The sequence below is a fragment of the Calypte anna genome, chromosome 2 (genome assembly GCF_003957555.1).
Source record: "Calypte anna isolate BGI_N300 chromosome 2, bCalAnn1_v1.p, whole genome shotgun sequence".
In the NCBI taxonomy this organism is placed as follows: Eukaryota; Metazoa; Chordata; class Aves; order Apodiformes; family Trochilidae; genus Calypte; species Calypte anna.
Window position 1 is genome coordinate 59,345,071 of NC_044245.1, and position 12,282 is coordinate 59,357,352.

The 12,282-nt window shown below is 41.3% G+C and overlaps 1 protein-coding gene across 5 annotated transcripts in view; it reads right to left on the reverse strand.

Moving 5' to 3' along the window:
• SLC66A2 (solute carrier family 66 member 2) overlaps window positions 1–12,282 on the reverse strand; it is a 49,657-nt gene that overhangs the window by 36,103 nt on the left and 1,272 nt on the right. For all 5 annotated transcript variants that reach the window (XM_030446028.1, XM_030446027.1, XM_030446026.1 and 2 more), the window contains one exon: window positions 2,229–2,362. In XM_030446028.1, coding sequence (XP_030301888.1) covers window positions 2,229–2,362 — 134 coding nt within the window. The remainder of the gene's footprint in view (window positions 1–2,228; window positions 2,363–12,282) is intronic.

Below are 12,282 nucleotides of genomic sequence, written 5' to 3' on the forward strand. Positions count from 1 at the left end.
CATAAAACTGAAAAGATTAGAACTAGGATTAGAAATACAGATCTCACTCACAATCATACCCAAAACACAAACCTGTCCTTCTGCCTCACTTGAATAGAGCTCTGTATAGATTTATATTTTTATCCTTTGACATCACATTATAGTTGGCCTTACTAAAAATCAACCACAGTTAAGAAAGACTACCTATTCTTAAAGTTTGTGGAAGGATGCAAGGCTTTTGATGAAAGCAAATAATTAAGGTCCACAAGTAGGTAAAATCAGCCTCTCCAGGTAATTAAACAGATGACAAGCTGAGTTTCAGGAAAAAGCATCAAATGACACAATGCAACATTGAGGAGTTTCCATTACCTGTTAACAGAAAGACTGATTATCCAGGAGACTATGTATTTCAGGGAGAGTTATTTAAAGACAGTGATATCCTAAAATGAATTGCCTCCCTTTTTGTCCAAAGGTTACTGAAGGAGATTCCAAGATCCTGTGTGTAAACATGCAAGAGGATAATTTCTCCTTAAAAGGGGCAGAGAAACTTTTCTGATACTTCACAAAGAGCAAAGGAAGGATAAAGCATACATGCCCCTCCCAAGTGCTTCCTGAATTTTACTGCTGCTAAATCTGACTGAAATTAGAAATTTATCCTGCCAGACTAACCAACCCTTGTGAACACAGCAGCTTGTGTTTGGGAACTGGAGTGCAGCTCCCCTTCCACATGAATTCTCTTACCTAACAGTTTCACACTACACCCAACAATAAGCACTAATGGAAGTAGTTTCATAAACTGTTAGAGAAATTAGCCTACTGCACAGTCCATAGCTGCTGTCTACTAATGATGGCTGTGGATATACAGAACTGGATCAGATCCTGAGTTATTAGTGAATGAGAGAGGAGAACAGATGGAGAGAATAAATTACCCATCCATATTGGCAAAACAACTGACAAACAGCTGACAGCATTAATTCTCTTCTTGTTGGTAACAACCTGTACCATCAAATGTTTTAAGTCACCATCACCACATACAAACAGAAAAACTACCTCTCTCATATTTCTTGTCTGGAAAAAAAAGCAGGTTCTTTCCACTAACCTTGAATTAAATTCAAGCTTAAAGCTTGAATTCGTCATTAAATAAGGAATAATATGCTGACACCAAATTAAATTATCAATGCCTAAAAATTAATAAATAATCTGTCACAGCTTAGCAGCTTGGGCAGACCAAAAACCAAAGGACAGAATCACTCTCTATTCCCTCCCACACACACTAAAGGGAACATAAAAGGAGGATAAAGACTGCAGAATTGAAGTTGTAAATTAAAAACAACTGGAGACAGATTTACTAGCACAGGGGAAAGGCAATAACAGAAGGGATAAGGAACAAAAATACAAGTATATACAAATATATATATACAACCCGATCTTGATGGCAGCAGGGATTAGGTTCCTGAGGGCCCTTGAGGCAGGGCCTGTTCAGGAGGGGGCTCCAGGGCTCTTCCCAGCACCCGCTGGATGTGGATTCTGGAGAGCAGGTGGGGAGCTGGGGGTAAAGGAGCGCAGGGGAACAGCAGCGAAGCAAGGAGCGGGGGAAAGAGAGGAGGGGGCTGGGGTCTGCCTGAGCTTAGAGAGTATGGGCAGGGAATGGGAGGGAAGAGACCCCTCTGTGTGATGCCCCTCCCAGAGTCTGAAAGCCCTCCTGAGTCAGTTCCTCGTGTTCAAACGATGATAATCACAATTTTAAAATGTTGTAATTCCCATAAATTGTACGGTATACAAAAATACAGTTTTACAACTATGATACAAGAGCATATCTGTTTTGAGAGCAAATAACTCATGTAAAAAAGGAACTGTTTCCAATTGCAAACTAAAATCTCAGATGGAAGTGTATGATCACACCTAAGACCTTGGTAAAAGTACAGCTAAAGAAAGTAATTTCTTCTGGCCGAGATCTTTTAAAAATCCAGAGTAGCACAGCGGTGCAAGAGCCAGCTCTATATTTAGGGTGTGGTTTGAAATATTAAGGAGAACTCTTATTCCTAGAGTAAACCAGGACCCACCTGAAATAAAATTACAGCTTTAGGTATTCATGCCAGAAAAAAGCACTTTCAAAAAATTCAGAAAGTTCTATACTGAATTATCGAGAAAGGAGACCGGAGTGCAATTCAGACAGAACTTTTGTTATAATACAGCTCACCATGCTTTCAAAAATAGTTATTCTGCAAAAGGCAGTTCCTGTAACTAACCTGCAAAAGAGCGTCGTTTTAGGTTTAGCTCGTTGGACACACGTACTTCAGTACACAGTTTCAGCATCAATAACATAGTAATGATCATGACAATGCTTTGCCACAAAAGAGGGGATTCAAAACGCTTTCCAAACCTAAAAAAAAAAAAAAAAGAAAAAAAAAAAGAAGGGAAAAGAAAACATATAAAATATCTCAAAGATGACAAGCATTGTACTTAGTAACTTTCATTCTTTGACCCTAAGCCCCTGAAAAAGGAAATCCTAACAGTAAACCGAGGAAGATAAATTCACCAGCCACCTTTTAAAATGAAAAATTGAGAAGTGATAAAAACACTAGCATTTCCTCTATAAAGAAATAAATACCCGCAGTCATTACCTTGTTACATTTAATATAACATTTCCTTACAGGATTGGGAATGGGCAAAAAGGTATTATGCCTTGTCTGCATGGGAAGACCAAATCTGCAGAACAACACACCAACCCATTCATCAATTTGTGTCAAATTTGGACCAAGGTTGGGACAAGTAAGGAAATCCAAAAGATGTGGCAACTGAACACACATTATTTGTCTACTCTTGCCCTCCTCTTTTCCCCTAGTTTCTTTTTTGTTCACTCACGGGTGACATTTGTGTGGTGCTGCAGACCCCTCCTGTTCACTGAGCCACCTGGCAGTACCAACATCAGCTAAAACTGTTCTTTTTTCATTGCTGAATCTGATCTTCACATACAGTGGGAGGGACTCTGCCAGCCTGATTCCCACCTCGTGACTTTTTAGTTTGGGAGGCAGGTGGTGGGAGAGAGGTTGTCAGTGAAGACTGAGGAAGAAACACTGTTGAGAATCTCAGTGCTCCTGTTTCAATAGCAAGTGCAGCAAGCTGATACCATCCATCACTTACTGATCTTGCCTGCTGAAGCAGTGAGCCTGGATGACAGGGTACTCCTTCATCCTAACACAAACACAGCAATTTGGGGGTTTGGGACAACTAGGCACTCCCTAACTGTATGCAACACTCTGCACAACATACCCAAGACCCCTCCCACTCAGAACACAGGCCCACTCTGAAAGCTGCCAAGGACTGCCTATCCCAAATCATGGAATAGTACTGACCAAAGTCAATCATCTTGGACCCTGTGAACACTGGTCTTGAGAGGGAGGCTCTTTGGAGGTCCCCAGAATTGCACAAAGCTGCAGCCCACATCACATATGTCTCACAAGGGAAGCTGGTTCATCCACCTGGAAGAGTAAGTTGCCAGCCACGTCTCTTTAGTACAGGGGAAAATCAAATTATATTGGGCTGGTGTAATTTGACTTCATCAGGCAATTGAGGGGAGAACACAACTTCTTTTGTTATATAAGGTACCACAATTTAACATCATAACAGGTTAACTGCTATATCTCTCTGTCACAGAATCTTTCACGTTGGAAAAGACCCTTGGGATTATCATCATCCCTACTCTACAGAATTCTCCCCTAAACCATATTCCCCAACACCACTTCTAAATCACCCTTAAACATATCCAGGTGATGGTGATTCAACCACTTCCCTGGGCAGTCTATTCCAGTGTCTGACTACTCTTTCTGTGAATATTTTATTCCTAATGTTCAGTCTAAACCTACCCTGCGGCAGCTTGAAGCCATTCCCTCTTGCTCGGTTGCAAACTACCTGTGAAAGGAGACCAGCACCAACCTCTCTACACTGCTTTCAGGTAGTTAGAGAGCAACGAAGTTTCCCCTCAGCCTCCTCTTCCTTAAACTAAACAGTCCCAGCTCCCTCCACTGTTCTTCATAAGATTTATTCTCCAGGCCCTTCACCAGCTTCAAAACACCAGCTGTGTGTGTGTATCTGTGCACAGTTTGGTTTAGAAACTGTTAGATTTTTACTTGAACCTCTGTATTACTTAGAATTTATTCTTGTTTATTAAGTTATTTGAAAATCATATAATATAGTTTTGTGTTAAACAATCTTAATTTACCGCAATTTTAAATCATACCAGACCCATAATTATTTGTTAATTACACTGAAACCTCTACACTTAAACCCCTTAATTGTAAACCACTGACCAAGTCTAGGAATAGAGTGGATCCAGCTGCATCCAGATTAATCTCTGAGGAGTTTCAACAAGGGGATCCATTCTGAGCCTCGTAATTCAACCAAAGGTTCTTCTTCATTCTTTCCCTAATTCCACTGCAAATCATTCCAGCCTGTCCCTGACTCACCTACCCCTGTATTATCATTTCCCTTGGTCCCCAGATAAAGCACTCGCATCTGTTTCTAACTGCTATGTGACACCCGTCTGCTCTACTTCCCTACTCTAGCAATATAAGGAACCATGCCACAAATTCTGTTGACACACTTCCATAAACCACGTTAAAAATCTCATTTTCCTGATAACCTTTGTCAGTGATTCTTTAGGCAACCTTGAGACTCTTGTCTGCAACAGTCTGGTGGGGACTACTGAGCCATTCCTACCCATCATACAGAGAGCTGAACTTGGATTTTGGCCAATCTTGACTGAAGAACTTTCTCTCCTGTGATTGCACAAGGTTTTGCCACAGGAAAATGAGACTCTTCAGTGATTCTCTTCCTGCATTGTTTGATAAAAGCTCATCAACACCCAACACAGCCAGTAAGTGCTCTGGGGGTAATGGGCAGAAGCTTATCATAAGCAACCCTCAAGATGCATTACATGTACAGTTGGAAGGCTGCACACACATTAAGGCAAGCTGCTTCTTTCCGCTCAGTTCTGCCAGGTTTTATACCTTGAAGACAGAGATACTGAGGCAGGGATTTGGTGAAAACACATTGCTATGTTCCCCAATTCCTTCAGCTTGCACTGTGAGGAACACAGGCTTTCTAAATTCCCTCACAGCACAGTTACTAAGGCCACTCTCTCAGCACATCCTGCTGATGGAGGAGACCTTGGCCTTGTAGGCATGGCACCCACTGCCCTCTTCTTGACAGTTCCTATTTGCACCTTGGCAAAATCTAATTTCTTATGATTGGGCTACTTTAATAGTAGAGCTCTGTGTTAGGAAAAAAAATAGGTTTACCATCACTCTCTCCCACTACAGCCATTTCACCAGACATATATTTTTGTTAAGAGTCAACTAACAAGGAACAGGAGAGAAACTGGAAAGTCCTTGACTAGCTTCTTTGGAAATCTTCCTGCACACAGCAGCTAAGCAGGCCACACTGATTAAAATGGTTAAGTATTTCCTGCCTAATGGCATACAGCTAGAAAAAACTAGAAAAACACCTTGAGCCTCCACACCACTGCCAAAGACACTACCAATAGCTACTGGAAGAACAGCAGTTGCATGCATGCAGATTTGTGCTGGGCTGTACAAGAGCCATTATCGTAACAAGTTTGGAGAATGCTGTAAGGAAATAACACAACTGATGCTTGTGATCACAGAATAAGGCTGAGTAAGGCTTTCATTGCACTAGGGAAATATGCAGGGGAGTGCAAAAGTTTGGGCCAGCCTATGCCCCACACCCATGATCCCCAAGCTCATTCAGCCTGTGCTGCTGACTGCAGCCAAGTTCCCCTGAACTACTGTCATTAACTACTGTAGTGAAATGAGGCAACCAGGTGCCACTAATTACCAGGTAGTGGGCATGAGCTTGTGTTAAGCCCACCTGTGCCTGATCAGGGCGGGCCCTAACTGCGCATGAGCAGGACCCGGGAGCCAATAAAAGGTAAGGCTCAAACCCCCCAGGCTCAGCTCACGTCCACTACCTGGCAATTAGTGGCACCTGGTTGCCTCATTTCACTATACACTACTGTTATATTTGTGGCTTATTCAGGAAATGGGGAAAAAAAACCAGAAAAGACTTGCTTAGAACTACAGGGCAATCAAAATTGTTTCCATCAGACTTATTAAAAACAACTTCAATTACAAATGCATTTGCATGTAAAAATACAGTAATGCATTTAAGAGGAGGTGAGCTAGCAACACTAGCGCTAGCTAGTGGGTATTATGATGGTAAATTCAGCACAGGTCACTGCCATGTTAGTTTCTGCTGATGAGATTATTGGCCATTCAGTAATGAGTGCCTCACAAAAGTACTGCTTACAGTGTAAACATCCACCTGCTACAAAAACACATAAGCATGGCCACCTGCAGTTTGATTATAAGAATTTACCATCACTACAGCCTTACTGGAAATGAGACTGAAGTATTGCTGCAGACCCTCTACCCCTTAAAAATTGGGAAAAAAAAATTAAAAACTCACAACACACAAGAAAGGTAAGCTAGAAATTTAAAAACTCTTATAGAGACTTCAAACAATGAACAGCAATTGTGGATTTTTTTTACAATCCTCCAGGCAGGCAAAGTTTACACAACAAAACATACTCATGTAAAATGCATCTCCTCAAACACCAATCCCTAAACCAAGTCTGTAAGGCAAGAAACTCCTCTAAGCTAGGTACATCTACAGGAAATCAAACAAAAATCTACAACAGAGGCTAACAGGACATGGCCTACACCACACCACCATAACAAGACTGAAGAGAGTATCAGTGTCAAGGGTCACTGTTAGATACTTGAAACCTTAGAAGTAAAGGCAGAACATTGATTTTGCTCAGGATCCTGGAAACAACCACCACTCCAAGCTGCTTCCTCTACTTCACGCTGATATTAGGGCTTACCAAAGCTACACTAATCCAGTTTAAAACTCACATTATCTTGAGCCAGGAGCACTGCAAGATAAAAGCCCTGCAAGGAGACCATGCTGTTCTATACTCTGCTTACTTTCTGCCTCACAGAGGTGATCACTGTCTTTTCCACTGCAGGAGCCAGGAGGGAAGATTAAAGCAGATTATAAGAGAAAGATGAAGAGCCTTAGGACACTGGAATGAGGTCCCAGGGATGAGGGAGTCACCATCATTATTCTGCATTTTCACCTCACAACTACAACAGTACTTGACATAAAGTGAACAACTGTGACAATGGCAGAATTCAGGGAAATTCAGACTACAAGGAGAAAAAGCTTTTCACAGTTTACATAATACTATGAAACAAAAATCTCTTTTTCTCTAATAGCCAAATGTGCAAATTTGGTGGGGAGGGGCCTTATATTTTAGCAGTATCTCAACAGCTTTAAAACAATTAATGCTTGTAGAGGGTGATGAAGACAAGAGAACTGAGCATTCAAGCCAGAGCAGAGACAAACTAGACATGAAGAAAACTAGGTAATTCCACCAGTACAGCTCCATCCTGTTGCATTAATCCTGCTCTATCTAGTCCTGGGCCAACTCAGAATAGCAAATGCCAATTGTGCAAAAGAAACCCAGACTCCATCTAATAGAATCACACAGTAATTCAGGTTAGAAGAGTCCTCTAAAGGTCATTTTGTTCAACCCCCCTGCAGGAAGCAGGGACAACATCAAGATCAGGTTGTTCAGAGCCTTGTCAAGCCTCATCTTGACTATGTCCAAGGATGAGACCACAACTACCTCCCTGGGCAACCTGTTCCATTTCTCCCTTACTCTCATGGTACGGATTTTTTTCCTAACATCCAATCTAAATCTACTCTTCTTGAATTTAAAACCATTCCGCCCTACCCTATCACTACAAGCCCTTGCTACTGGAAAGTCTCGATTAGGTCTCCCCAAAGCCTTCTCTTCTCCAGGCTGAACAACCCCAGCTCCCTCAGCCTGTCTTTGTAAGAGAGGTGTTCCAGCCCCTGATCACTTTCATGGCCCTCTCTCAGTCTGTGCCCACCCTTGTTTTGATGCAGCCCAGAGTTCTATTGGCCTTCTGGTCTGCAAGCACACACTGTTGGCTCATGTCCAGCTTTTCATCCATCAGCACTCTCAAGCCCTTTTCTGCAGGGCTGCTTTCTACAACCTCATCCCCCAGCCTGTACAGATAGTACGGATTGTTCCAATCCAAGTGCAGGACCCTGCACTTCATCTTGTTGAACCTCACAAGATTCATCTGGGCCCACCTCTCCCCTTTGTCCAGGTCCTTCTGGATGACATCCCATCCCTCTGACTTATTGATATGACCACTCATGTTGGCGTCATCTTCAAATCTGCTGATAGTGCACTTGATCCCACTGTCTACATCACTGATAATAACATTAAACAGTACAGATCCCAGTACAGACTCCTGAGGGACACCACTTGTCACTGCCCTGCATTTGGACTTTGAGCCATTGACCACTACCTTCTGCATGTGACCAGCCAGCCAATTCCTTAACCACTGAACAGTCCACCCATCAAACCTCCAAATCAAGTCTCCCATCAAATCTCTCCAACTTTGCGAGCAAGATTTTGTGGGGGACCCTGCATAAGTCCAGATAGATCATATTCATAGATTATCCCTTGTCCACTGATGTAATTGTCACAGAAAGCCACCAGGTTTGTCAGGCAGGATTTGACCTTAGTGAAGCCACGCTGATTGTCTTCGATCACCTTCCTGTCCTCCAGGTGCCTTATCAGAGCTCCTACAAGAATCTGCAGTATAACCTTCCCAGGCACAGAGGTGAGGCTGACAGGTCAGTAGTTCCCAGGGTCAACCTCACTACCCTTTTTAAAAATGGGTGTAATGTGTCCCTTCTCCCAGTCACCAGGGACTTCATATATATCATGACTTTTCATATATCAGGGAGAGTGGCTTAGCAACTACATCCTCCAATTTTCTCAGGACTCTGGAGTGCAGCTCATCAGGTCCCATAGACTTATGTATGCTCAGGTTTCTCAGGTGGTCATGAACCTGATCTTCACATACAGTGGGAGGGACTCTGCCAGCCTGATTCCCACCTTGTGGTTTTTTAGCTTGGGAGGAAGGTGGTGGGAGAGAGGTTGCCAGTGAAGACTGAGGAAGGAACATTGTTGAGAATCTCAGCCTTCCCCTCTTCTGCCTACCAGACTTCCTCTTCAGGGGGTGTTTTTTTTAACCTCCATTTTTTTCACTGAGGTACCTGCAGAATTCCTTCTTGCTATTCTTCACATATCTTGCTCAGTTCAGCTCCAACTGGTGCCCTGGCCTTGCTGACCTCATCCCTACACGATCGGGCAGCACCCCTATACTCTTCCCAAAATACCAAAATACCCATTTTGTTTTAAGGCAACTACTGTGTGATAACAATTCCAAAACCGGACAGTTTCATTTTCTTTTGTTTGGATTTCTACAGTGTTGCTGTACGAGGTTTAGGCCAGAAGCTCAAAGAACTGCATCTCAAAACCTTTTGAATTACTACTGTCTTCCTGGAAAATGCACAAACCATGACAGACTACTACATAAAAACATTTTATGGACTGCAAACTGAAAAAAGAAAAAAAAAAAAGTCCAAAAACCTCTGGGGAGAATAGGGAACGTAAGTATTTTTCACTGAAGTTACTCAAGATACAAATAAAAATTCTTCTAAGATATCTGCAGTTTGCTTTCTCTAGCTATTTAGCCTGAATTTAATATTAACAGAAATCATAATTTATATCATCAGAAGCTCTGTTTTACAAAAAGAAGTAAGGAATTTTTTTCTGTGTCCTCTACCCCCAAACGACTACACAACTCCCCCTGGCCTTAGTGATCCTGGTTTTGATCATGACAATGTAAAGCTACTCAGTGGGCAGGCTGCAGGCCACATGAACCAAGAAGATATGTCCATCTTGGCCACAACTGAGTTCAAGTGCCATGATGTGTTCTGAAGCTGGCTCACAACTTCAGATGATTAACCACCTCGAAGCTCATGCATCAGTAAGACTCAGGCTGTTTTGAAAACCAGTCTTGAACAAGAAATCAGAGCTTACTTTAGCAAGTACAATAAGAGACTAGCTAACAAAAATGGTAATGAAGCATTTTATTAAAAATGCAAAAGGAAAAAAATACCAGGCTTTTCTGAGCATGCTCTACATCTTCAGATATACCAGAATTACAAAGACATTCAGTTTTGCACTTCCACTTCTGCTTTACTTACAGCAGAGACCTTCTCAAAACTCATCAGTCCCAATGTTAAACTGAGTGGAGAACAAGAAGCAATGACCTACGGGGTCTAGAGAAAACAGATAAGAGAAGCAGTACTGGCAATGTCAGAAGGCCTGGAACAAATGAGGGGGTATTTCCACGCACAAGTCAGCACCAGCAGCTACACTGGCACCTCAAAATAAACGATGCTTTAAAGCGTAACATAAAATTGTAACAACAGATTATTACTAAGAGATTATTGCTAAAAGTAAAGCTAATGTGATACTAAGTCTAGTCACAGGACAAAGTCTAAGCTTCACACTGCTAAGCTAAAAAATCCCCATTGTGTGATTCTGTAAGCACAGAATGCCTACTGCCCAATTTATTTATTTTTTTTAATCTTCTTTATAAGGGCCAGAAACTTCACACACAGTCAACATAACTAAGCCACAAGTTTGCACTGTAAAACTTCTACTTTCTTTTTCCTACACAAAAGGCATGTGTGCATAAACAAAGAAAAGTGGAATGAACCAAAATGGTATATATATGCAGTTTTTATGTTTACAGACCTATCTTTTCCCACTGCTTTTCCACAAAGTCCTGGAATACTACTTATTAGTGGAACACAGCAAGGCCAAACACACAAAAGTGAAAGCAGGAATGTCTTTTTGAAGATGACATATTTAGATACTGTGAAACAGAGAAGCTTGAGAAACTAATACATGGATAATTTATTTGTCATCACTAGCAAACAGCACACCTTGAAACTATGGTATTAGGTGGGAGGAAGACAAGAAGAAATATTGCACTTAGACTTCTTACTTCAAAAGATGGCTTCCCATTGGAGGAAGAAAAATTGTGAAAGCAGTTAACTGGAAACTGGACTGATATCCTTGATCTGAGTGGTATTTTGTCACCATACAATACACCAGCTGCAACTCTACTGATGCATAAAACATGCCAAGAAGATTACAAAGTAAATACTATATTTGGAGGGGAGAGAAAGGTTAAGCTTCACCCACTGCAAAACTAGAGGTCAAAAAAAAAAAAAAAAAAAAGAAAAGAGATATATATATACAGAAATCACCTCATCACCTCTGAGATAACCAAGATACAGGTCTAGGAACACATGGAATCTGCCAGTTCACAAATAGGAAATGAAGGAATTGCCCTCACAGATGAGGTGAACAATGTATAGTAAAGCCATGGTGTAAAAGTGGGACTGGGTCTGTTATGAGTAACAGCAAGACAGGTACTACTCAATAGTGAATATAGAGGGGAAACATGGCATAACATGCAGGAACTGTTTCTGTTTTCTTACATTACTTCCTACAACTTGAAAGACTTTACAGTCTTCTACTTATTTTTGGATCAGGGTGGAGAAGAAGTCAAGAGGGATGAATCTCGCACAAATCATATGTGTAATAGCCAGGCATAAGGAAGAGAAACTTGAAATAATTAAAAACAGAAGTCAGATGCCAGTGCAGTTTTCAGAAGAGAGATCTGGATTAAAGTCTGGACTGGTTTGTTAAAGAGAAGTTGCAAGAAGTTATGAGGAATATAATTTAATAAAATTCACTCGTGGAAGTCATGCCCTGATAACATTTCCTTTGTCCAGCAGCACAAGACCTAAGTACCGAAACAAACTTGCTTTTAAATACTAAAAGTGGTGTCAAAACCAAAAATTATTTCCTTTGAATGATAGCCCACCTTTTGCATAATTAATAAAGAATTATTATTTTCATCTGTATTTCTTCATAGAGCTCTACAAGTGAGCCCCATATGAAGCCAGCTGGCATCCCAGGAAAATGCAAGAACACATGGCTAGCATCACCATTATGTTAATACCAACTAGATGCTAGTGAAAGAATGCAAGACCAGGGCCTTAACTCTGAGAACAGTTAGAGGGAAAGTGAAAAATTAAATACAGTCAGCAAGAAGAAAAAAAAAATCTGTCTTAGAATATATCTTTTTCTTTTCTGACAAAAAGTTTCATCTTGCAAAATCAGAGCACTGATAATAAGATAGCAAAAGGGTGGCAGCAGAGCAACTGAGCCCTGTTCATTTCACTCAACACAGGTTCACCCATTTAGGGATCATCAAGAGAGGAGGAGGAAGTATGTAAAACACATTTTTT